At 39.9% G+C, this 27,847-nt stretch overlaps 1 protein-coding gene across 3 annotated transcripts in view; it reads left to right on the top strand.

Annotated features, from left to right (window-relative positions):
* The window catches only part of LOC126187823 (CREB-regulated transcription coactivator 1-like), a 369,127-nt gene that overhangs the window by 121,619 nt on the left and 219,661 nt on the right, over positions 1-27,847 (top strand). For all 3 annotated transcript variants that reach the window (XM_049929121.1, XM_049929120.1, XM_049929119.1), the window contains 3 exons: positions 4,973-5,228; positions 17,411-17,537; positions 23,999-24,149. In XM_049929121.1, the coding sequence (XP_049785078.1) occupies positions 4,973-5,228; positions 17,411-17,537; positions 23,999-24,149 (534 nt within the window). The remainder of the gene's footprint in view (positions 1-4,972; positions 5,229-17,410; positions 17,538-23,998; positions 24,150-27,847) is intronic.

Raw genomic sequence — 27,847 nt, 5'->3', positions numbered from 1 at the left:
CATTGAAAGTTCCTTGCAGGAATATTTAGCCATGCTGTCTCTATAACTGTTGATAATTGTGAAAGTGAAAGTGTTGCCAGTACGTGATTTTTGTGCATGAACAGATCTCTTGATTGTCTCATAAATGTTCGATGGGATTCACGTCGGGCCATCTGGCAGGCCATACCATTCACTCAAATTGCCCAGAATGTTCTCCAAACCAGTCGTAAACAATTGTCGCCCAGTGATATGGTACATTGTCATCCATAAAAATTCCGCTGTTGTTTGGGAATATGAAGCCCGTGAATTGCTGCCTATGGTCTCTAAGTAGTCAAACATAACCACTTCCTGTCAGTGATAGGTTTAGTTGGACCAGAGGATCCTGTCCACTCGATGTGAACATGGTCCACACTATTGTGGAGTCTGTATCACACTCGAACCTGACCATCAGCTCTTGTTGTTTTTGTTGCTGTCTTCAGTCCTGAGACTGGTTTGATGCAGCTCTCCATGCTACTCTATCCTGTGCAAGCTTCTTCGTCTCCCAGTACTTGCTGCAACCTACATCCTTCTGAATCTGCTTAGTGTATTCATCTCCTGGTCTCCCTCTATGATTTTTACCCTCCACGCTGCCCTCCAATACTAAATTGGTGATCCCTTGATGCCTCAGAACATGTCCTACCAACCGATCCCTTCTTCTGGTCAAGTTGTGCCACAAACTTCTCTTCTCCCCAATCCTATTCAATACTTCCTCATTAGTCATGTGATCTACCCATCTAATCTTCAGCATTCTTCTGTAGCACCACATTTCGAAAGCTTCTATTCTCTTCTTGTCCAAACTATTTACCGTCCATGTTTCACTTCCATACATGGCTACACTCCATACAAATACTTTCAGAAATGACTTCCTGACACTTAAATCTATACTCGATGTTAACAAATTTCTCTTCTTCAGAAACGCTTTCCTTGCCATTGCCAGTCTACATTTTATATCCTCTCTACTTCGACCATCATCAGTTATTTTGCTCCCCAAATAGCAAAACTCCTTTATTACTTAAAAAAATGTGTCTCATTTCCTAATCTAATTCCCTCAGCATCACCCGACTTAATTTGACTACATTCCATTATCCTTGTTTTGCTTTTGTTGGTGTTCATCTTATATCCTCCTTTCAAGACACTGTCCATTCCATTCAACTGCTCTTCCAATCCTTTGCTGTCTCTGACAGAATTACAATGTCATCGGCAAACCTCAAAGTTTTTATTTCTTCTCCATGGATTTTAATACCTACTCCGAATTTTTCTTTTGTTTCCTTTACTGCTTGCTCAATATACAGATTGAATAAAATTGGGGAGAGGCTACAACCCTGTCTTACTCCCTTCCTAACCACTGCTTCCCTTTCATGCCCCTCGACTCTTATAACTGCCATCTGATTTCTGTAAAAATTGTGAATAGCCTTTTGCTCCCTGTATTTTACCCCTGCCACCTTTAGAATTTGAAAGAGAGTATTCCAGTCAACATTGTCAAAAGCTTTCTCTAAGTCTACAAATGCTAGAAACGTAGGTTTGCGTTTCCGTAATCTTTCTTCTATGATAAGTCGTAAGGTCAGTATTGCCTCACGTGTTCCAGTGTTTCTACAGAATCCAAACTGATCTATCCCGAGGTCGGCTTCTACTAGTTTTTCCATTTGTCTGTAAAGAATTTGTGTTAGTATTTTGCAGCCGTGGCTTATTAAACTGATTGTTCGGTAATTTTCACATCTGTCAACACCTGCTTTCTTTGGGATTGGAATTATTATATTCTTCTTGAAGTCTGAGGGTACTTCGCCTGTTTCATACATCTTGCCCACCAGATGGTAGAGTTCAGCTCTTACCAGCTGAAATTGAGGCTCACTCGGCAGTCAACGTTTTCTAGTAGTCTAGGTTACAATCGATGTGGTCACGAGCTCAGAAGAGGCACTGCAGGCAATGTTGTGCTGTTAGCAGAGGCAATCACGTTGGTGGTCTGTTGCTATAGCCCGTTAGCACCAAATTTCACCAGACTGTCCTAAAGGATATGTTGATCGTATATCCCACATTGATTTCTGTGGTTATTTTGTGCATTGTTACTTGTATGTTAGCACTGATAACGACACAAGTGCCGCTGCGCTCACTTGTTAAGTGAAGGCCACCGGCCACGGCATTGTCCGTGGTGAGAGGTAATGCCTGAAATTGGGTATTCTCGGCATATTCTTGACACTGTTGATCTCAGAATATTGAATTCACTAATGATTTCTGAAATTGAATGCCCCATGCATCTAGCTCCAACTATTGTTCCACATTCAAAGTCTGTTAATTCCCATTTCACCTGAGTACAAATACCTGCTTCGCCAATGAACCGCCCTTTTATGCTTTTTGTACACAACACTACCGCCATCTAAATGTGCACATATCACTATCCCCTGATTTTTGTCACCTCAGTGTATAAGACAATTTCAGTTTCAATTGTGAACACCATTTAAGCAATTTTTACCTCTCTGCGTGACTTCTGCTTTCCCAGAATTATGAAACGTAGGGTAATGTGTCTGATATATGAATAATTGTCCTGAAAGAAATGGGAAGCAAATGACTTCCAGCTGCACAGGACATTGTGGCAATGCAACGCCGAGAGTTGGAAATTTGTGCCAGACCAGGACTCTAACCCAGATGCTGCGTTTCTCTAGAACAATTGCCCTAATCGCCTCGGAAAGTCGGATGTGCTTTCTGTCGGATCCAAATTCCCACACACCACACCACAGTGACCCTGGCCCATTAACCCCCTCCTCCCCACTCGTAGATTTCTGATTCCTTGGTTGTCCGTTCACACTGATACTTTTTCAAAAAACAGACAGAGAATTATAGATACGAGTGGTATCTGAACTGCGTGAGGCAGGCGGGGCTAGCTGCCCCTGTATGGCTCCCCGAGCTGTGGCATTCCATGTGGAAGAAGTGCGAACTTCATCTCCCTGCAACCAGATCAGGCGCCTGGTTTTTTGGGCCCCAAGTAAGCGTTCTAGGTCCCTTTTCCCAGATTAGTTTAAAACTTCGCTTTTTTGGATAAAATAGGAAAATTGTAATGCAAAAAATCTTACAATGTCTTGGTTGCGAGGTTGATGTGATACTTTGTAAAATTGTATTTTCGTTCTAGCTTTTGTATATGGAAACTCTTATAATCCTTATATAATTTAATGAGCTACAATCACAGATAATCAGACAAGCTGCTCTTGCCCCATTGTAGTTCTCAAAGTATTTTTAACTCTTCCAAGGACACAGGATCACTGCTATGCTTGGGCAACAGCAACAGGCAAAGTGCAGAAAATTTATAAGGCTACCATTATACAGTATTTGGAACAGCAAAAGGCAAAGTGCTAAAAATTTGTAAGGCTACCATTATTTTTGGAAATATGTTATTAAAATTGCACTAATGAAGAATATTGAGGGGGCACAGAGGGGGGAAGTGTCTCAGACACAAAAATTAGCTCCATGAATCTTTTTAACAGCAAAATTTCAAATCCTGCTTAATTAATGTCTACCCTGTACAGAGATACTGTGCTTTCTGTGTGCTCTGATACTGTGGAATAGTTCCATAAGAAACCAAATGTGTGCATCAGGTTGCAGGACTTCTGGTGTTTCATCTAAAAAGCATTTTGTTGTGCCATTCTGTTTCTGTACTGCAAATCATTACATTCAAATCAGGTGATAATCCAATAGTTTCCATTATCTTGCAATTTTCTATGTAAGTAGTTTCACAGCTATTTAGTCAGTATATGGAATTATTCCACTAGACTCTTATTATTGGCACTTTCAGCACCTACGGTTTCTTATTTTGGTTGATGCACAGTGTTACATAAGTTTGTTGGAGCTAATATTTTCTACATTGAAGACATCAAGACACATTGAAATAATCTGAAATACTTCTGAATGCCCTTTAGTCCAGTATGTGTCTCCACATTCAGATTAAAGTTGAAAGCAAGTTTAACTATCCTATGTAATCCTGGAAAATGATGAGCAGATGGTTGCACAACATCTATTTGCATAGACCACCTTGTACATGAATGTACAATCCTACACTTTCTTTTAAAACTTTCCATTTTTGGGGGCTAGAATGAAAAACGTTGTGTTTTCGAAACAGTTCCAAAAATAGGTGCCACATCTGTGCAACTCTCCACAGCATGCACACCCGAAAGATTTAATGAGTGAGCACAGTGAATTGAAAACAAATTGCCAATGGATTTTCTTTTGATATATGCACTTGAGCTTCCTGATAGAGCCCACTCGTATAGTGACCGTTCTCACAACCCTGCTCACAACAGTCTGGAAATGTATGTCCTAATGTTTCAGCTCATTGCAAAATACATTTGCTTGGACACATGTATTAAATATCTTAAATGGTAATACAGAACTTCTACTCCGAACTAAGTCACACTATTAATTATAGAAGGTAATATATGAACAGTCTGAGAGTTCATAAAAACTTACCATCAGACTACATCCTTCAGTTTCCGAGTGAGTGAAGCTTGAAACTTTACAAAAAATATCATTTTAAATTTGTTTAATCCACTATTGTTAGATACTAAGACTTTTCTTTTGCTTTATTTTATTTTTATGTAAAATATTGTGGTACTTGTTACTTGAATTCTCAAAAAATGAAACAGCCTTTAATAATTAGAAGATATCTATTTCCAGCTAATTAGTTTTCACTGGAAATGGAACTCTTGTTAAGATTACTAGGTCATATCTTATTTTACAGTACTTTCAATTGACTTACAAAGCTTCCAAATGTGTGTGGTTTGTGGATCTGAATACTAAGAAATGAGATTTGGACATTTAGGTCCAGTAAGTTGATAGCTTTATGTTCTGTCTCACGTGCGTGTTATATCTTACTTAGGTGAATCTTGGGTTTAACTTGTTACTAAAAATTAAACTATCAAGAATTTTGACATTTCAGTTACTTTAAGTGCAGTTTTTTTTTGCATTCCAGAGTGCTCTTAGCAGCCTAGAGGAAATGAAGGCAGGTCGAGGTGATGGGACATATCAGGAACGAGGTCGGAGAATGGGCGTGGGACCAATGCGGTCTCGTCCTGCAGAGAAACGCATTGACACGTCTCCATATAGCAGTTCAACGTACCTATCACCTCCACCCGACACTAGCTGGAGACGCACAAATTCGGATTCTGCCCTGCATCAGAGCGCTATGGCCACTACTACAGATGCTGGTTTATCCTCGCAGAGGAGAGGTAATAAACACATTGAGATGGAAATGGCTGTAAAATAGTGTCTTGTCTCCAAATTTCTTTTCCTGGAACAAGGTGCATTACATTTTCACTTGTAAAAAGACAATGAGTGTTTACGCACCACATTATTTTCTCTTTGAGGCAATGTTTTAGTTTGAACTTTGTGCTTGTCTTGCTTATAGAAATATGCAGGGTGTTACAAAAAGGTATGGCCAAACTTTAGGAAACATTCCTCACACACAAAGAAAGAAAATATGTTATGTGGACATGTGTCCGGAAACGCTTACTTTTCATGTTAGAGCTCATTTTATTACTTCTCTTCAAATCACATTAATCATGAAATGGAAACACACAGCAATAGAACGTACCAGCATAACTTCAAACACTTTGTTACAGTAAATGTTCAAAATGTCCTCCGTTATCGAGGATACATGCATCCACACACCGTCGCATGGAAACCCTGATGCGCTGCTGCAGCCCTGGAGAATGGCGTATTTTATCACAGTCGTCCACAATACAAACACGAACATTCTCTACATTTGGTACCGGGGTTGCGTAGACAAGAGCTTTCAAATGCCCCCATGAATGAAAGTCAAGAGGGTTGAGGTCAGGAGAGCTTGGAGGCCATGGAATTGGTCCGCTTTTACCAATCCATCGGTCACCGAATCTGTTGTTGAGAAGCGTACGAACACTTTGACTGAAATGTGCAGGAGCTCCATCGTGCATGAACCACATGTTGTGTCGTACTTATAAAGGCACATGTTCTAGCAGCACAGGTAGAGTATCCCGTATGAAATCATGATAACGTGCTCCATTGAGCATAGGTGGAAGAACATGGGGCCCAATCAAGACACCAACAATGCCTGCCAAACCGTTCACAGAAAATCTGTGTTGATGACGTGATTGCACAATTGCATGCGGATTCTCGTCAGCCCACACATGTTGATTGTGAAAATTTACAATTTGATCATGTTGGAATGAAGTCTCATCCGTAAAGAGAACATTTGCACTGAAATGAGGATTGACACATTGTTGGATCAACCATTCGCAGAAGTGTACCCGTGGAGGCCAATCAGCTGCTGATAGTGCCTGCACACACTGTACATGGCACGGAAACAACTGGTTCTCCCGTAGCACTCTCCATACAGTGACGTGGTCACAGTTACCTTGTACAGCAGCAACTTCTCTGGTGCTGACATGGGGTTATCGTCAACTGCACGAAGAATTGCCTCATCCATTGCAGGTGTCCTCGTTGTTCTAGGTCTTCCCCAGTCGCGAGTCATAGGCTGGAATGTTCCGTGCTCCCTAAGACGCCAACCAATTGCTTCGAACGTCTTCCTGTCGGGACACCTTCGTTCTGGAAATCTGTCTCGATACAAACGTACCGCGCCACGGCTATTGCCCCGTGCTAATCCATACATCAAATGGGCATCTGCCAACTCCTCATTTGTAAACATTGCACTGACTGCAAAACCACGTTCGTGATGAACACTAACCTGTTGATGCTATGTACTGATGTGCTTGATGCTAGTACTGTAGAGCAATGAGTCTCATGTCAACACAAGCACCGAAATCAACATTACCTTCCGTCAATTGGGCCAACTGGCGGTGAATCGAGGAAGTACAGTACATACTGACGAAACTAAAATGAGCTCTAACATGGAAATTAAGCGTTTCCGGACACATGTCCACATAACATCTTTTCTTTATTTGTGTGTGAGGAATGTTTCCTGAAAGTTTGGGTGTACCTTTTTGTAACACCCTGTATACTTAACTGAGTGTTCTTTATAAATGTGTGTTTTTTAAAGCAAGCTCTTATTGAAGAAGTTTTAAATTATGATCTCGGAATATCCGAAATGTTTATAATGTTATAATGTAAACTACCTTGTGGCGCACAATCTGTAAACATGAAGTTTAGTTGGAAAAGCCATTGTAATGTATTAGATATATGTGATAAACGAAAAGCACCAGTTTGCTTTTTTCCTATTATTTTTGTTGAACAAAAGCAAACTGGTGCTTTTCATTTATTATAATGTTGTTCTACCAAGAACCAACAGAAGATTCTGTTAACATATTAGATATATCCCTCCAGCGATTGTACAGTCTTGACTTGTAGCCATGTTTGAAGATATGTTGCAGCCAATATTGAGCAGTTATGGTTCAACATGAAGTTCAAACCATAGAGAAAATTGACATTTTTCAGACATGTGATGTACAAACAGCCATTGCTAATGGCTGCAATATTTTAGATGCAGAACTGTATGTGCAAAGGAAAGCAGTAATGGATATTTGCATATCTGATTTTATGATCTTACGAGAAGGAACAGCATTTGTATTCGGGTGGATAATGAATTGTTTATTGCCCTTCTGCCATAAGGAAGGACAGAATTGTCTAAAATTGTTACATAAACAAGCTGCATGACTTAGAGCTTAGAAACATTAAAGTACATATTAATAATTAAACTGAGCATATCACTCACTCAGTGCACATGCTATACCTAAGGCTATGTGAAGCAGGCTTCCTCTTACTTAAAATTACCAATGATAACTATTACTAGGCCATTATACGAGGGTTGGAGCTTAAATAGTGGCAACTATTTATTCACAAGCGATACTAAAGAGTTACATGTTTGTCCTTCAAAGTAGTCACCAGCATTGTGTAGAACCTGTTGCCAGCAATGTGGAAGGCGTAGTATGCCATTAGCAGAGGCTGTACTATTGATGGTGTGAATGGAGCGATCTGCTGCCTGTCGAATCTCTAGAACAGTTCTGAAGCGGATGCCACAAAGTGGTTCCTTCATCTTCGGAATCAAATCAAAGTCACAAGGACTTAAGTCGTTTTACTGTTCGTTTTTGGAGCATCACCTGCGACCAGCTTTGCGAAAGAAGCGGCGACACTTTCTGCACAACCCACCCATCATTTTGCAGGACAATGCACGGGAGCATATAACGCAAGCTGTGGCTGCTCTGTTCAGTCAATGGGACTGGGGAGTACCGTACCATCCACCATACTCCCCGGACTTAAGTTCTTGTGACTTTGATTTGATTCTGAGTATGAAGGAACCACTTCGTGGCATTCGCTTCAGAACTGTTCCAGAGATTCGACAGGCAGTAGACCACTCCATTCGCATCATCAACAGATCAGGCTCTGCTAATGGTATACTACGCCTTCCACATTCCTGGCAACACGTTCTACCCAATGCTGGTGACTACTTTGAAGGACAGTAACAGGTGCAAACATGTAACCCTTTTGTATTGGATGTGAATAAATAGTTGCCACTATTTAAGTTCCAATCCTTGTAGATTAAAGAAATACCCACAGCAAGCTGTGTTTTGTGGCCCTGTTCTCTCTTGGCTCGATGGTGATGGGTGCCCAGTCGAGATAGCGTGGAACGGCTCCATCGATTACGGCAACACCAATCTGTAACTATTAAAAAAAATTCCTCGCGTGGTTTGGTTACTTTCAGGTATTGTATCTCGAAAATGATATCACTGTCTCGATGGAGCAGCACGTCGGAATGTGTGCGGCGCCCTTGCTTGTCTTGAAAGCAATTGTGTTCATTGTCTGTTGATCTCCTTCACTTATAAATGTAGCGACTGTACCACTCGATAACAGTATGCCTCCATTGATCTGAAATAACCAAAAGTCCCTTGCGTGTTCTCAACAGACCCTTCAGTTTACTCGAACTTGCTGACTATAGTTCTTATGCCCAGTTTGAGAACGGTTATTCAAACTATTAACAAATAGTGTCTTGAATCATCATTCCATCACCCAAGCTGAGGCCACATAGTGAATTTTGCAAGGATATTAAGTTTTTAATTACTATTCCGTCGTCAAGGCGTCGCTACGTCGCGTATTCAACAACTGCACAACATAACTCCAGAGATAACATTCCCTTGAGCAGTGTTAAGAATGTGTCATAAATTTGGTGTAAGGTTATTGCTGTTCACATTTAAATTATTACTAATTCACTTTGCACTTTTATGTTATCAGAATAATCAGTTAATTTCACGAATACACTTTAAATGTCCATGAAATGATGTAGGCAACACGGATAATTAAAGTTGAATTAAGGTTTATTATTCTTCGTAATTATTGTCTGTCCCTACGCTGAACATACACACTGATATGTCATTTAGGGCATTATGTCCATCAACATTAGTAATCCTGACTTTGACGATAACTTCTGACAATACGGTGAAATTGTAATCTCTTCGTGATTGCGTTTAGTTTAATAATCAAGTTTATGTCAGCCATCAGTCTCTTTCTGTGTCCTTTGATGTTCGTGACTATTAACTATGTTGAAGGCTAAGTACCATCACAAATTGGTAATCACATGATCCACTTTTCTGTCACATACATCAAAATCCTGTTATTTGTCTAACAGTAAAGATGATCTTACTTTAGTCAGACTTCTGACTAATATTTCCAGTCTATATCATAAAACTTCAAGTCAGTTTTAAAACAATCTAGCTGTGCTTAACATGCGTACTACTGTTGCAGAATACAAGAGAGAAGTTAACTACTCCATTGTTGAGTTACATTGTAGTCACAGCGAACTTTCAGCCCAATGCGGCTACAACTCTCTTCTAGGATAAATGTTATCTTCGGTCGATTTATGGTATGGGCTTTAACCTTCATAAATAATTACTTTCCAATTCTTTCTTTAAAGTTTCTGTTTTGTATCACATGGTATTCTTTCATTCAGTCCTTTCTTTATGATAATTATTAGTATTTATATATCATCCCTGTTAATCAAACTGACAAGAGTGTAAATGTTGTTGTCAGTAGCTGCCATCACTGTCAGGATGACTAATTTTACTATTTCTTTTGCAACAAAAGGGTGGTCATTATGGGTTCTATATTTGGAGTGTTACACTTTGTCACACATCATTTTGTACAGACATGTCTGTAGCAGAGTTGCAATCATTGAAAGTGTGTAATGAACTCAAAAGACAGGAAATTAGAATGCAAAAGAACTACAGCTGAAAATATGTGTAAAAAACGTGCCTTGCTTGTGTCAGTTAATTACTGAAAGCTTGTCTATGTAAGTTACACATTAGATATGAAAATAGAGGTACGAGCATTCTGCCAACCCATGTAGTGTGGTAAACGATCACCGTTATAAGGTTATGTAGGTTGTTGTTGTGCAAAGGTCATGGTAGTAGAAAAAGTTATTCTTCCTCCTCAGAATTGCATGCAACAAGACTTTATGTTTATAGAACAAAAATCTGCTTCAGTTTCTGGTAATTTTCTTAATTTGTTTCATGGCCAGTTTCAAAGCTGAAAGCTTTATTTTAGAGTGCCACCAGCTGCGAACAAGAAGGCTGCTAGTGTACAAGTATTATGTGGTTGACATCCAAAATGAAAACCACTGTTGTGGAAAGTGGTGTACTCACAAATTATGGTAACATAAAAGTGTCATGGTTGGGTCAGTCAATCAGGGGGATCACACCAACATCAAACAAATGCATAGGCAAGCAAGGAACAAAAATGCTAACCTTCTGGAAGGCTCTCTACAGAAATGAACTTCAGTAAATAAACAACTGAACTGATGCTTAGGACTAGTTCGTGCTAATCGGACGTCCCGTCTCACCTATGTAGACTAATCCACACGCACAGCTGGCGTGTATGAAATTGGTTGTGCGTGTGGATTAGTCTACATAGGTGCGACGGGACGTCCGATTAGCAAAAGGCTCTCGGAACATGAAAGATATATCCGCCTGAAACAACACACTAAGTCAGCAGTGGCGGAACACCGAGACGAGTGCGGGAAACCAATATTTTTTCAAGAAGCCCGCGTCCTGGCGAAACAGCCTCTCACTTTCAAAAGAAAGATTAGAGAGGCGATAGAAATAGCCAAAAGACTCGCCAACATGAATAGAGAGGACGGGTACAAGCTTCCGAGGTCTTGGCTGCCTGCTATAGCAGGGCTACGGAGCGGCGGCAGAGCCGTGGCGGCCCTTGCAGACACGCGGAGAGCCGCAGTAGTGGTCGCGAGCACACAAAGCAATGGCACGCCGCAGCCGGCTTCTGGACAGCATGTAAACAGTGTGACGTCACAGCCATCACCTGTTCGCTATTCGTCTGTCTCCTCCAATGGGGTGGATTAATATAAAGACCAATAGAAAACAGCTATTTCAGCCAATGACAGATAATAAAGGAAACACCAATAAAGCATACCTTTCACCCCTCCTCCTCCTCCTCTTACAGCCAATCAAGTAACGACACGGTTTTCTCGTGCAGCTATTTAAGGAACCAAGTGTGTTTCATTTAGCAGTTTAACGTAAGGCCCTGATGAAGGCTAGCTGCAATGCTGGCCGAAACGTTGGCGAATTTTAAATTATGACGATATGGCCTCATCTTTAGGAGCCAAAACAAGGTCTTAATATAAAAAGCTCAGGAGGGATAGAATTGATGTACCTAACCGAAAAATCATTGTAGACATATAAAACAGAATGGTACATAACAAGGCATCAACTCTTATAAAAATAAAAAAGACACAAAAGGGCCTCCCAACTACGAGGCGTGTTTTTTAAATAAGTACCATTTTGAAATTAAAAAAAGACTTGCTAAGGTATCTCAATAATTGTATTTTTAAATGAAAGCCTGTACCTTAATCTACTTTTCTACATAATTTCCGTCAATAATGAGGCACTTGTCATAACGTTGTACCAGTTTTTGAATACCCTCCTCATAGAAGTCTGCTGCCTGACTTGTTAACCACTGCATCACCACTGTTTTGACTGCATCATCGTCTTGAAGATGCTGACCGCCCAGGTGTTTCTTCAAGATAAAATATGGGTGGCCTATATCACACCAGAATCCCAGAAAATCATGTGCCCAGTTTTTGGGACAGAAAAGGAGTATTGCTTGTGGAATTTCTGCCTCGTAATGAGACAATCAATGCATCAGCTTACTGTAAGACATTGCACAATCTGTGCCGTTCAATTCAGAACAAAAGATGTGGCAAGTTGAGCAAGGGCATCGTTTTGTTGCAAGACAATGCCCATCCGCATGTGGCGAATCGGACCAAAGATCTCATCACATCTTTTTGATGGGAAACCCTAGATCATCCTCCGTACAGCCCCGATCTTGCGCCCAGTGACTACCATCTGTTCCTGCACTTGAAGAAACACCTGGGCGGTCAGCGTCTTCATGACAAAGTCAAAACAGTGGTGATGCAGTGGTTAACAAGTCAGGCGGCAGACTTCTATGAGGAGGGTATTCAAAAACTGGTACAACTTTATGACAAGTGCCTCAGTATTGACATAAATTATGTAGAAAAGTAGATTAAGGTACAGGCTTTCATGTAAAAATAAAATTATTGAGAAATCTTAGCATGTCTTTTTTAAATTTCAAAATGGTACTTACTTAAAAAACACCCCTCATAGAACTAAGGCAGGCAAGTAACAAAACTGTCTACATGTAGTGGACAAGAAGAGTAAAATTCAGGTACAGTAGAATCTATTTACGAGGGTAATCCCAAAAGTAACAGAACTCTTGTTTGTGTGGCAGTTCGTCATACTGCTACGAAGAGTGCTTCACGTGCTGTGTGTAAACACGCGCACGCCGCGCTGAGGCACTCAGTCTTGGCTTGGCAACCGTTGATAATGGAGGTCCCGTTCCATGTTACCGCCAAGTGCGAATTGCATGCAGTTATTTGATTTTTGAATGCAAAGGGCGCTACACCAATTGAAATCCATCGCCAATTGACGGAAGTGTATGGTGAGTCGTGCATGGATGTCAAAAATGTTCGTAAGTGGTGTAGAGTTTGCAGCTGGTCGGACCGAAATTCAAGATGAATGAAGGAGCAGGAGACCGTCAATTTCTGAGGAGTCAGTGTTGAAGGTTGAGCAAAGCATGCATGAAGATCGGTGGATCACCTTGGATGATCTCTGCACGTTGGTTCCTAAGGTTTCCTGAAGCAACACTCACAAAATTTTAACGAAATGAACTACTGGAAGGTGTGCGCAAGATGGGTGCCACGCATGCTGACTAAGGACTACATGTGGCAACGAGTTGATGCTTCCCGCACATTTCTTCACCGCCTTGCAGACGAACAGGACAACTTTCTGGACTCAGTTGTCACGGGTGACGAAACCTCGGCATACCACTTTACACCTGAGACCAAGCAACAATCATGCCAGTGGCGGCATCCTTCTTTGCAGCATGATGGCGAGCTGGTATAACATGGGCTTACAAAAACTGCCACAGTGTCTAAAAAGAATGCATCGACAGAAATGGTGATTATGTCGAAAAATAGCTAAACGTTCGAGCTGTAAACTGATGTAAACTATTGTAGGAATAAACAGGTCTACGTACTTATAAAAAAAAATAGGAGTCCTTACTTTTGGGATTACCCTCGTAACAACAGTCATTACAATAGCAGAAACTAATGTTAAATATATGAAAATGTCAATGATAAAACAATTTATCTGTTATTAAAGAATGGAAGCTTGGAAGACTTAAGGAATTCATTGTTATTTAGAATAAACTTAGGTTTATACGTAGTTCATTAATTTAGTGTAAACTTGGGGTTCTGGTTCAAATTTTGCAAAATTTCAGTTTCTTAAAGGCTGTTGGGGATATGTCCTTTTGGGTGGTGGTGGAAAGTTCTGAGGTTTGTGTTGATGCCTGTGATTGAGTGTTTACAGGCCTTGAGGTGCCTGCTTAAAGCTGATTTCGAATTGCTTGGTTCCTGATGTTCCTTAAATGTGACAGCAAACATCTACCGTGTTTGGTGGTATGTATTGGCAATAACAGTCCCCAAACTTAATTTTATATATAATGGACTGTATGTGTGGTTTTTTGTTGCGGGTTTCCTGCCATCTGAGTGGAAGACCTACTTGATTTGCTATATCGGAAGTTGGTGCATCGTCCAATTTTCCTTAGCCATTTACACACTTTCACAGATACAGTCCATAGATAAGGAACTTTGTAGTACTTCATACTGTTTACGTCTTGATCCACTGGTGCAAGGTAATCTCCTGGTTGATACTAGTGCACTTCTTTTGCATAACTGCTGTTCGAGAGAATGAACAATTTGTGTTGAATAGGTGTGGATAGTGCATGTAATCATTTGGAATTTTTAGTTATGATTTTGTACACTCAGAGGTACATCATGTAAATAATGTACTATGGCGCACAATGCGGCTACCTTGTACTTCTGTGGAAGATTAGATAACTTGTGAATAATGCTGTTGGTGGTCGACTCCTTTCTGTAAATGTCATACATGATATTACTGCCCAGTAAAACAGAAAATGTATTTGGGGATGCATACCATTCAAATCTTGTTGGAATTGGATAACTTGTTCCTTTGAGCTGTTACAAAGAAAAAAATCATCTACAGAACACCAGTGATGTATAATTTTGTTTATGGGTGGTATTTGTTTGAAAAAAATTTGGGATGCAATGTGGGTGATTAAAGTATTAGCAACTATGTTTGAAAGGTTGTATTGTCCATAGACAGCATCCCCAAATCGAAAGTAGTTGCATCAAGGAACAGCTGGAGGAATATAATGAGCTCATTAATGACTTCTGTACCAAAATTAGTGTATTGTTTCAAATTATTCTCGATGATGAGGGTCATTTCCTTTCTAGGGATAGAGTACATGTTGGTGACATTCAAGCTGGCCATATATGTTGTTTGGAACACAAATATCATTTAAGCAGACAACGAGCTCATGTTGATTTTTATATACATAGGTGGCTGGCTAATGGTAATACTTGTAAAGAAAAGAGTAATCAGTGGAGTCTGTGGCTATAACAGTCACTCTAAGGGGAGCATTAAGCTTATGTATTTTCGATGTACCTCTTAATGTGGCAGTTTCAGGATTCATTGGTGATAACACACTTTTTTGAAAGGGGTCAGATATTTTTATAAGTTTTTAAATGCGATTTTGATTTGATATTCATTAAAATTTTTGAAGTTAAATTTGAAATAATAAGCTTTAGTGTTATTACTGCTAATGAAATTGCGAACTTTCTGTATGTATTCCGTGTGCAGGATGACAACCGAGGTGCAGCCTTTCTGTCTGTACACATGATCATGGCTCAATTGTCCTCCAGTTTTGTATTAATATTGCAGACTAGCAATTGATCTGTAGTTAGGATGTGATGCCTCTGTGTTACTGACTCAGCGAGTACATGAGTATGTTTCTGAGGTAACTCATGAGGAGTGGTCATATTTAACTTCACAGAGATTTAGTTTTTGTCAGCTATAATGCGCTTTACTTTGTCTAAATCAGCAGTTGTGTAAGCTACTAAGTCTGTTTTTGTATGGTTGAATGTAGAGTACATGTTATATGAGAGGCTTTTGTTAAGTAGTTCAATCTCATCAGCACTGAAACAAGTATTAGTGTGATTCTCTACCTTACTATGGAATTGGAAGGAACGTTTGGGGGTTTATCTGAAGTAGATGTGTTAGTTCCTAACATAAGTCTTTCAAGCTTCCATTTGTGGGTGCTTATTGTTTTGTCACCAAAGACTTTTGTAATGTACATATTGTGCTTATAAGCATAGTCGGAAGTGAACTAATGGAGCCCTTTAGCTAATTGTAGGTGAGCTACGTATGCTTTTTTATTCCAGCAGTCTTTCTTGGAATACAATGATCGAATTTGTTTACTCTCAGCTGCTCTCATGAGCTGCTGTATATATTTTGAGAAGTGCGCATTAGTTATGTTAAGGCACTTTTTGATGTAATTAGGAATAATCTTATCGATAAACATGCTGGTGGTTAACTTAAGCAATTTCTTGCACGTTTTGAAGAGATGGTAATATGTTCTGACTGCCCATACAGCACTTCAGTACAAAATATTTGAATAGGTGAACATCCACAAACTAGGAACATATTTATAGAAAAAAAATCTACTTCAGTTGCCAGGAATTTTCTTAATTTATTCCATGACTGGTTTTGAAGGTTAAAGCTCAATCTTCAGCAACTGCCAACAAGAAAAGGGGCTACTAATGCACAATTACTATGGGACTGACATACAAGAATGAAAGCTACAGTTGTGGAAAGTGGTGTACTCACATAATTATGGGAACATAAATGTGTGGCAATTGGGCCAGGCAGTTTTGGGGAATCACATCCACGTCAAACAAATGCAAGGCACCGGAATAAAAACACTAACTTTGGGGAGGGTTCCGGACAGAAATGAACTCAATAATAATGTAAACAAATATGGAACTTCACTCGCACATAGGAGTAACAACCACAGTGACCGTCTGGACAATACAACGTGGAATTGACTAGTGCAGATGGCCCAGAAGTCTGCTGACTGCGGTAGCAGAAGTGGCTGACGTAGGAGTCAATGAGGTGAGGAACGGAAGTTAATGTCTGTGTATTGGACAGTAGTTTGTATAGCAAGCATTGTTTGATGATTCTACAGTGAGTTTGACAAATAATATTTATTGCTGTCTCACCACTGAAAGTAACATTCCACATCACTCCAACAGATTGGACGCTATAGGCAGCCGCACTGAGTGTCCTGGACTGAAGCTGTGACTGCAGCTGCCTTCTGGAGTGTGCGCAGTGGCTTAAGTGCTCTGTGGCAGAGGAACATCTGTGGGCTCTTGAGCATCATGTGATCTGTGGATATAAGATAGTCCATAATAGCATCACCACCTTTGTTGCTCCGCGCACTGCTTGTATGCAACAGAAGTATGTCAGCTGCAGAGTGTTTGTACGTTAGTAGCCTTTCTCTTGCTCGCAGTTGGTGGCACCTGAAGATGAAGCTGTAAGCTTCAAAATTGGTCATGGAATAAATTAAGAAAATTGCTGGCAATTGAAGTGTGTTTCTTCTCTATAAAAATGTTCATCTGATCAAATGGTTTTGCATGCAACAACGCTTGCAGTGGGTGAGGGGTTATCACACAGAATGACAGTCCTGTACCAATTCCAGATGTTCTTCAATCATCTCATCTAAATTCACAGCTTACATGTCAGGTCAAGTGAAGGAAGCATATCACAGCTGCGCGCTCTGCAACTTCAAAACCTATGTGCAAGTGGGCACTGCTGAGTGTGTGCACACAGTTTATCAGTAACATATTATCAACTGTCTTGCCGTCCTAAGCAACAAATCGTACAACTCAGTTAGTAGTTCCCCATTGAGTTCTGTGTTTAAGTGCAGTAATGATTTCTGAAAAACTAGATCCTCATATTGTTAACATTTCTTTTAGTTGCTGATGGTTCATTGTTGGGCTTAGTGGTTGTTGACCCAGCTGATTCTAACCGAAAACCTATTTCGACAACAGTTGATGGTCGACCACGTTCAAGCTGTGAAGTTCCGAGAGTACCTGGAATAAAGTAAGTGTTTAATTATGTGCATAATATTCCCCTTTAATACTTCTATAGCTGGGAATATGATGTCTGTTCAAAAAATTCTGGAACATTCGTAATTTCGTGCCAACGGTGCATAGGAGTGAAATGCAATTGACATTCCTGCAGATGCGTGTGTTTAATGTGTAACTGCTGGAGGTTTCATTCTTGTATGTAGGTTAGTTATTGTTCAGTGCTGTACTGAATAGAAAGTTTTGTCACACAATTTGCAAATTTCAAGATGGAATAGTTAGAGGAGCAACGCTTCTGTATTAAATTTTGTGTGAAACTCAATAAAACCATTACGGAGACAGACCAAATTATGCAGGAAGTCTATGGGGATGAGTTCTTAAACCATGCTTGGTGTTACAAATAGTTCACACAGTTCAAAAATGGCCGGACGGAAGTTAAAGATAACCCTCGTTCAGAATGATCATTGACATCTACTAATGACACTCATGTCATGAGTGTCAATGAAATAGTGTGTGCCAATCGATGACTGACTGTCAGAGAGATTTCAGAAGAATGTAACATTTCAGTTGGATCATGTCATGAAATCCTGACACAGCATCTTGGAATGCATCATATTGCTACCAAGTTTGTCCCATAGCTCATCACTCAAGACCAGAAGACCTTCACCTCGCAATTTGTGAAGAGCTTTTGGATTTTACAAATGAAAACAAGATGTTCCTTAAGAGAATAATAACTGGTGATGAAAAATGTGTCTATAGTTCTGATGTTGAGACTAAGGTTCAATCTTCACAGTGGGTTGGGAAAGGTTCTCCAAAACCAGAAAAAGCTTGTCGGGTCAAATTTCACAGCCAGACTGATAGTTCTTTGACTTTTAAGGATTAGTTCATCATGAATTAGTGCCAAAGAGCAAACTGTTAATCGATGGTACTATCGGGATGTATTGCAACACATGCAAGAAAATATGAGAAGGAAACGGCCTGAAATGTGCAAGACAATTCCTGGCTCTTGCATTACGATGACCCCCCCACGCCCCGTCCGCCATTCATCCCCATTGGCATGTGATTCTCGCACAAAAAATGTGCTGCCTCATCCTCTGTCCTCTGCACACCTGCTCGCTGTGAATATGTAAAGTAAAAGGTAAGCATAGAAAAATTCTGTGAGCAAAGTTCCTCAATTTTTTGAACAGACCGTGTATGTTTCTTGTTGTGCTGTCTGTTGAATTAGTTTGAGTAATACAAGATATAGTTAACACAGGTAAATTTATATATTACCTTTCACATTAAGCAGATATTTGCTTTTGGCTTGGTTATATTCACTTCCAAAGAAATGCTCTTCAAATTCTTGAAATTAACTGCAATACTTAAAGAGTTTAAAGAAAAAGATACATTTTATGCTTATATGAATGAAAACATGAACTGTGAATGTTCTGCTGTGTTTATTCATAGTTGTAAACAGGCTTTAATCTTAAAAGGTCGCCATCTCGCAATACCTACTTAAACTAAATAAGTAATACTATCCATTGACAGCTGTTTTCCATTTATAAGTATGTAATTACTTTGTTAAGCAGTTAGAGAAGAATCCAGTAATTTGAAAAACACTTTTTACGGTGGCTGACAAATCAGGTATTCCTGCAGAGAATCACGTGGAACAGCAGATCGTGCCTTCAGATTCTGATTGTGTGTACTGTGTTAGAATTATGTGATTAGTGGTTAGTGCAGTCAGTAAATTTATAATTTTTTCTATTGAGCCAGTTTGCACAGTGGTCAAGGAATGGGATTTGCATTCAGGAAAAAACAGGACGGGAATCCCACAATGACTGTATTGATTTTTGTTTTCCATGGTTTAATTGCACAGGCTTCTGTCCAGACTCAATTAACATAAAAGTGTTCTGGGATGGCACATAGTCGTATTGTAAATAGTTGTTTACAGTATGATGTGTTGGCATACCAAGAAAAAACTTTCAAGCTTCTGTGGTTTCCGTCTACCCTCATCTGCATTTGGGTAGCTTGGATTGACATTGCCTCCCCAAGCTTGACAGGTGTGGAGAGTACAAAAATTTGAAATAAGCAAATCTGCTGAAGTTTGTGATCAGTTTCATCAGGTTTGGTTGTGTTCAGTTTGCATTTTTATTGCTCATTAGTTTTAACTACTATAATTTGCGTAAATCCAGTACCACACTTCAGATTCCTAATTGAAAATGGACACGAAGAATGAGATTGCCTTTAGAATCTCCATTACATTATTTAATGGCAGCAGTGTTCCTTCTTACTGTTTGCAGGAAAAGTATAGATGTTGTGAAGTAATTCGGGGCGAGTGAAAAGTCCTTGGACACCTTCATAAGTTGGAAGATTAAAGGGAAAATTGAAATGTGATGATGGGAACATAGGTTTGATGTGGGGCGGCAACTTTTGAAGTGAATGTCATTCACGGCCGCCATATTGAAATCCGCCATTTTGAATTCAAGTAATTTTTTTTTAAATGGGAAGGGGGGGGGGGGGTATATGACGCATCAAATTACACTCCCTTGAGCTCTGGAATTGGGTGGTGTAATTTGTTTTTGTCTATCTTGTACAGTTTAGAGGTTATTAATGTTCAAAGTTGGTAAATTATCTCCATACCGACTGCTACAACTCATGTTCTGTGTGTTGTCCATCCCATGCAATGCACAACTGTAGTCGCCGTAACCACTCTGACTGCACACGGAGGAGAGTGTCTCCTGCAATTTGGTCACAGGCGTGTTGTATGTGTTCCTCCAGGTGTCTCAAATCATGGATGCTCTCAGCATACACTATCTGCTTAAGATGTCCCCACATATAAAAATCAAGGAGCGTTAACTCAGGGGATCTGGGTGGCCACTTCACGGGACCGCTGCGACCAATCCACTTCCCTGGCCGTTGTTCCTCCAACCATTCATGGACACCAATGCCATAGTGTGGAGGGGCTCCATTGTGCTGAAAATAAGATGGGAAAATACCGTCATTGTTCAGTGTGGAAGGGAACGCAAGGTCCTGCAGCAGCATCAGATACTGTGGTGTAGTTAAGGTGTTTTAAATCAAAAATGGCCCAGTGATGCGGGTGTCCCATATGCCACACCACACCATCACCTTCACTGGACTATGTTCTCGAAGTGGGGCAACCCAGTTTGGATGTGCGTCACTCCAGTATCGACAATTATGTCGATTATCCTCCCCGTTCAAAATGAAATACGCCTCACCACTGAACAGTATTCCCTTGGCAAACGAAGGATCCAGTTCATGTTGTTCAATAGCCCACAGGCAGAACTCCAACCACCGATCAGGGTCATCCTCGTTAAGTCGATGTTGCATCTGCAGCTTGTAATGATGCCACTTGTTGGTGTGCAATATCCGGACAACGGAGGTTTGGCTTATTCCACATGCTAGGGCCACATGACGGGTACTTTGTTTAGGACTTTTCACAAATGACGCAACGATCACAGTTGCAGTTTCCTCATTGGTGGCAGTCCTTGGTCGCCCACTATGTGCCCTATTGTGAACAGAGCCCGTCTGCCAGAATTTGGTGATCACATGAGCCACCGTGCTGTGTGATACCGGTTCTCTGTCTGGGTGCCGTCTGTTGTAGTCATCTGCTATTGTTCGGTAGCTGCGTTCCCCTGATATAAGGATGATTTCGATCTTCTGTTCACGTGTCAGACCCATTTTAGATCGCCTGGAAAAAAGAGTGACACGAGTCGGTATCAAGGTAACATTGAACATTAATAACTTCTAAACTGTACAAGATCGACAAAAACAAATTACACCACTCAATTCCAGAGCTCAAGCAAGTGTTATTTGATGTGTCATACAACCCCCCCCCCTTTAAAAAAAAAAAAAAAAAAAAAAAAAAAAAAAAAAAAAAAAAAAAAAAAAAAAACAACCTTGAATCCAAAATGGCGGATTTCAAGATGGCGGCCATGAATGACATTCACTCCAAAAGTTGCAGCCCCACGTCAAACCTATGTTCCCATCATCACATTTCAGTTTTCCCTTTAATCTTCCAACTTACAAAGATGTCCAAGGACTTTTGACTCGCCTTGACCATTTTTGCATATTCAATAATGACTCAAAATGTTGTGTACCGTGTCATGACAGTGTATCATTGGAACGGTGCTAATGATGTCATGCATCTAGCTTGTGGAGAAACTTGTGACACAATATAAAGAGCACTATTTGGCAATATCTGCAATGCTATTTGGCATAACATGATAATTTGTTATGACAAAAATTCTCAAATTTTCAGGTTAGTCCGAACGACTCAAAGAATGAGACTGAAATGTGTGGCATGGAATTTTATTGTGTGGTTAATTGCCAGTAATTTAAAATCAATCTTGAAGGCACTAAGTCTCTCAAAAGTTTTAATTCCAGTAATATAAATGGAACAGAGCCATATGAAATTGGACACCCCACAGATCAAGAGCAATTGTTGTAGAATCAGTTATGTAGAACTCGTGTAGCTCATCAGGTGGCATTGGATAAAACAGATAGTAACCACTGATGATAAGTGTTTCCATGAATATAGAGGTTTTCTTCTTAGAACTATTCTTTTGTACTAAGTGCCAGTTGGGTCATCATGATAAATTATTCACAAATAGAAATGGTTTGGCTGTTTGGTAATCACTGTTTTTATACTTTGAGGGAACAAATGGTCTTAACATCTATGGATGCAAGCTCACAACCCTCTGACGCTGAATGATTGTACTTATGGGATTACTAACTTTGCTGGTGTGCTGCTGTTCTTTAATATTATATTTACGTAACATTGAGAACCATACACCAATAAATAGAGAAGTCAGTAAATGAATACTATTGTCAGCTTGGCATGCTCACAACTCGCCACTTATGAAAGACAAGTAAACTGATTTAAATGCATACTGAGGTGGTAGTTTGATGCAATATGTAATGGTCTTGACAAATATGATTTATGCACAACAAATATTTGAAATCTTGGACAGTAAAGGTAGCAGTGATATTTTGTAGAAAATTGTAGGATATTTAATGATTAAAGTATCAATTTGTGTTTCATCCTAGGACATAGAGTTGAAAGAAGGGAAATGGAAGAATCTTCTTATGATAAGTTTATCGCTCTACTTTGTTTCACAAATGAAGTGAACAGCAACTTCACTCAAGCTCCTAAGTTAAGGGTTCTTTGGGAGCCACAAGATGTGATCAATAGTGATAGTGTGTGACATAAAAGGTACTCCGGCAACACTTTGACACTGTCACAATAATATGATTCAAGGCATCCCATAAACCAAGCATGAGCACACCTATTGGGAACAGTGTGCTCCACTTTTGGTGTGCAGAATGAGAAATAGGATGGGATATCTTAATGTGGCAATACTTCATGCACAATGGCACTCCATGCTGTTTATCAGGTCGCCTGTTGTGGCTAGTGCTATTGCCGCCAAACGCTGAACAACTCCACTCGGAAAAACAGCAAAGGTCTGTGGTTGCAATGTTGGATCTGGAACACTTTGATCTAGGACTTTCCATCTTCTTCCAGGTTTGTGCCCAATAAGCAAAATAGACATTCTAAACATGGTATCCTCATGTTGCAGCACCAGCTGTGCTGTGACAAATGACCACAGCCAAGTGCAAGGGTGTCACCGTATGGAGCCCTTTCCAAATCATTGACAGCTTTGTAACTTGTCCAATGGTCGTACTAGATGAACAAGTTAGTAAATTCCCTAAGCTAACCCACCCATGATCAGGACACTACTCTGTTGTTACTGAGTCCACTACCATAGCAGCAAGATGCTACATGCACCAAGCTGTGTGGGCCTTTCATTACGGGAAATTCGTGTAGTGGATCCCGGAGCATACAACTTGACATCTAAAAGTTGAGAATACACTAAATAAAACATGTCATATAGAGGCCTCCAACCAGGGCAGATGCTGTACTGATAGGATATTATCAGATGCGTAAAGTTACATATCAGTTCTGTTGTTGCCTCCACTGTTTTTTACTGTTTCTGTTTCCCTGGAATCTTGTCAGCATTTATAAAATAGCATTACAGATAACATTTAACTCCCAGCTCACCTTATGCTCACTGAAGTTGATCTCCATCTAAAAGTGATCTGGCCACATGTTCCAGATGCGTACAGGCTGCCGACTTGCTTCCCTGTGACACAAAAGCTGTGTATCCAACACACCCAACACACAGTCTGAACCACTAGATCCCGAACCTCTCTCAAAAACCTGGTAGGTTGTGGGAAAACGAAGTGGTCTTGTTTGGGTGTGCCATGTATATAACATATCCCCATTCTGCTCCAACATTGTTTGGTCTACAATGTGTCACCATGACTCTTGTTTTAGTGGATCTTCAGGTGTGTTAACTTATTGGTCCTGACATTTTTTGTGGTTGACTTAGTAATCTAAGTAATATGATTCCTGTACACTCTGAAGTAATTTTGAAAATTTGTTTGTTTTTTTATGAGGTATTTGTCTTTGACTTTCAGCATCTACCCCTCACAGCATGAACCTGGGACAGTACAAATCCCTATTGGAAACAATACAGGATCATTGCCAGACCTCACGAGTTTCCATTTCCCACCGCCTCTCCCAACGCCTCTTGACCAAGAAGACCATAGCAGCTCTCCGTATAGCACAGTAAGTAAGCTGTTTTCAATTTTACTTCATAAATAGCTAACATTGAATTTAAACATATAATTAGTATTCTGATACTTTTACTACCTACGATAAAAAGCCAAGAGAGTATACCAGCCTCTAGAATGGTTCAAATGGCTCTGAGCACTATGTGACTTAACATCTGAGGTCATCAGTCCCCTAGAACTTAGAACTACTTAAACCTAACTAACCGAAGGACATCAGACACATCCATGCCCGAGGCAGGATTCAAACCTGCGACCGTAGCAGTCGCGCGGTTCCAGACTGAAGCATGGGGAACTGCTCGGCCACAATGGCCGGCCAACTGCTCGGCCACAATGGCCGGCCAGCCTCTAGACTTTCACCCCTCAGCACTGGCAATACCCACCATCCATCAATTGCAGTTCACATCGGTGGCCAACAAAATTGCTCAAGGTTACGCAGAAAAATAAATTATGCATACTACAAAAATTTTCACTGCTTTCTCCCAAAGGTGGAAACCACACCAGATTTAAGGTGGTTTATCATGCCTCTCATATTTGAGGTAGAGTGCACTTACTTCACTGTTTACAGATGATAGTGTCAAGGACCTCAAGGAAAATAAAACATTTATTTTCCATTTTTAAAATTTTAACTATGGGCTTATATATGTTGTGATTATCATAGATCTAAATAGGGTAACTACTTCAACCGTACCCTGTTACCGTGATATAGAGCTACATGTGAGTTGTCAAGATTTCAGTATAATTGTTGAAAGTCTTGTGGAATGCACATAATATACACATGAACAAGAGTGAAAGTGCTGCTGCTAAGATATTACACATTGTCTTTCTTCAGAACTAGCCTGTTCAGCTCTCTCTCTCTCTCTCTCTCTCTCTCTCTATGTTGATTACATTGTTCTGGTGTGGCAGCTGGACTAGAGGGAGGGGCTGTGTTGGGTGAAGTGGACTTGAGGAGAAACAAAGTAAGTAGGGGAGAGATGGGTGGCTAAGGGGTGGGAAAGAGAGACTACAAAGGAAAAGAACAGAAATGTGTTATGGTGAGGTTGCTTTGGCACAGATGTGGTGAGCTGTGTGTGCTACAGAATGAAGTGGAAGATTGTATTGGCAGATGTAGATAGATTAGAGGAAGATACTGAAAGCGGAGTGTGTGAGGACAGCCAGTGAAGTCAAGCACACTGTGCTTAGCAGTGTGTTCCAGCATTTCGTTGTCAACACTGGTCTTGGGCCACATTTTGATGGTGGCCTTTCATTTGTTTGGACAGATGGTTGCTGATCATGTTGACATGAGGAATGTGCATATATTTTGGGTCAGATGTTACTCATTTATAGCCTCAGTGATAACAAGTTAGAGCCTTGTCATACAGTACGGTAAGTTGTTCCAGTCCAGGGCTACAATGGCTACCAAGGAGGGAGCTCCTTTGCATCTGGTTCATGGATGTGATTTGTGGGTAAAGAGAATGTGTAGATATGGTCAAGAATATTTGTTTGTGGATTGGTTTTGAATGGTAGTGCCTGTCTGTCTTATAAGGAAACCTCACCAACTTTACCTCATATTTTAAGGATAAAATAGCTCACTAGCAGGATATCAACCCCCACAAAAATTTGTTTCATAATTATGATAGTGAGCGGCTACAGAAGTACAGCTTTTAAAACTTTGGCATGTGCCATACGTTTGTCATTCACTTCACTAAACTGCAGCCACTTAATACCCAAGCACAAAGTACTGTATACTGGAGTGAGTAAAGGTTTGTGGAATATTATTTTGACATTGGAAACATGAAGTTTTGCTGTGTCAAGGTGTGTAGGATCTAATCTGTAGCTGGTGCCAGGGATAGATTTCTCTGCTTTGAACAGTTTTGTGTTGCGATTCACAAAAGCAGTGCAAACATATGAAATGACTCTATCCTTAAAGATGCAGTGAAGTGCTACTTAATTATCATCATCTAGCACTGTTAATGTGAAGTACATCTGCAGGAGATGTGTTGTTCTTCTGCTTGATTGGCATGATTAAACTGTAAACTGAAAATAATTAACTTCATTTCTTAACAATTCTTCTGCTTCTTAGGCTGATTCATTTTGTTTTTGAGGCATATATATAGCTGCAGAATTTCAGTACAAGAATATTGTTAAAATAATGTTTAACTACAGGGTGTATATGCTCCGGGAAATCCAGGAAAAACCTGGGAATTTTATCGTCCTGGAGAAAATCAGGAAAAACCCAGGAATTTTTTAGAATTTCGAGAATTTTTCATTGTCATAGACTTCAGTCAAATGTTTGAAATTTTGACTGGTAAGAACTGATAAACAGCAAAATGTGTCAGTCTTTAGGAGAAGACTATGGAATACTTCATAACAATAAACTGCTGCCAATGAACATGACATCACAACCGTTTACATTAAGGTCTTTTGAGCAGTTGCCCGCAGGCTCACGTGAATGTGCAGATGAGTTGCATATGGGCAGTACTTTTCTCCTGCTTTCGGTTAATTGAACTGTGGCTGTTAGCTGTGTCAGCAGTAGCAACAGGCAGTCAGATTCTACCCAGAAAAATTTTTCTGACACACCCAAGCTGATGGATTGCTGTATGTGCATAGCAGTCTGCGTTACAGTGGGAAGAGGGTTAGTCTCCACGTAAGCTGTGTTTATGTTTAGTGATTTTACTGTTTCCTCTTCATTTACTCTTCTCACATCAAATGAAAACATAATGGATTTCTGTGGTTGGGAGCTATCACATGAATTAAAATATATTCCCATAATTACATAAGGGTAACATATGTTATTAGTTTCAGTTTTCTGATTTTGTTTCATTTCCACATTTTTTGGCAGTCAGTTACCTTGCAGAACAATGAAGTTATTTGTGTAGTTTTGCAAAATAAATGCGGCTTTTATTAATCCTTTCCCCAGAGGCAGTCAGTTCACTAAAAACGAAGTGTTTCATTCTGCTCTATTGGCTATTCTCACTGAATTTGAAGTGCATATTTTCATCTTCTGGCACATATGGCATTGTGCCACAATAAAGAACCAAATATGAGATAATACAGTACCAGCACTCCAAAAAAATTTGCATCCTGAAAACTGCACTGAAATCTTATTATCATGTTGGGTCCTTTTTTATGGTGGATATGGACATATGAATGTGCACTATAAGTCGAATTATGCGTTTTAGTATGGTGTACAAAATTCCGCTGCTCTTGGAGTATCCTATTTCTTTTATGGCGTCATATAAGATCTCTTAATACTATACATGTACGAATATACAAGCTTCCTATATTATCATAGCCGCTCACACACAGTAATGGCTGTTTTGTGGCGCTCTTGGGCAGCTGCTGAAACAAAGCAGTTTCTAACAGGTCGTGGGAAATTATTTCAAATGGTGCTTTGAAAAGTGCAAAGTAAATTTCCTTTCACACAAGATGAATTATGTTATGTGAGTGAATGCGCAATGAATTTCTTAAATCACGGAGTGTTTGACTCTCGTTTAAAACTTAACACATTGAGGAATAGCCACGTAGAAGAATTTCAAGCTGAGAAGACAAGACATTAATGACATTATTTAAAATATTTCCGGCACATTTGTGTGATGCATCTTAAAAGTGTAACACATGTAAAAAAGACCAATATTATATGTGAAAGCTTAGCTTTTCTTGCAGATTATTAATCTCAAAGACTCAATATTATGTGTGAAAGCTTATCTTTTCTTG

This window comes from Schistocerca cancellata, chromosome 5 (genome assembly GCF_023864275.1).
Source record: "Schistocerca cancellata isolate TAMUIC-IGC-003103 chromosome 5, iqSchCanc2.1, whole genome shotgun sequence".
NCBI classification, from domain to species: Eukaryota; Metazoa; Arthropoda; class Insecta; order Orthoptera; family Acrididae; genus Schistocerca; species Schistocerca cancellata.
This window is presented reverse-complemented; position numbering and strand designations above follow the sequence as displayed.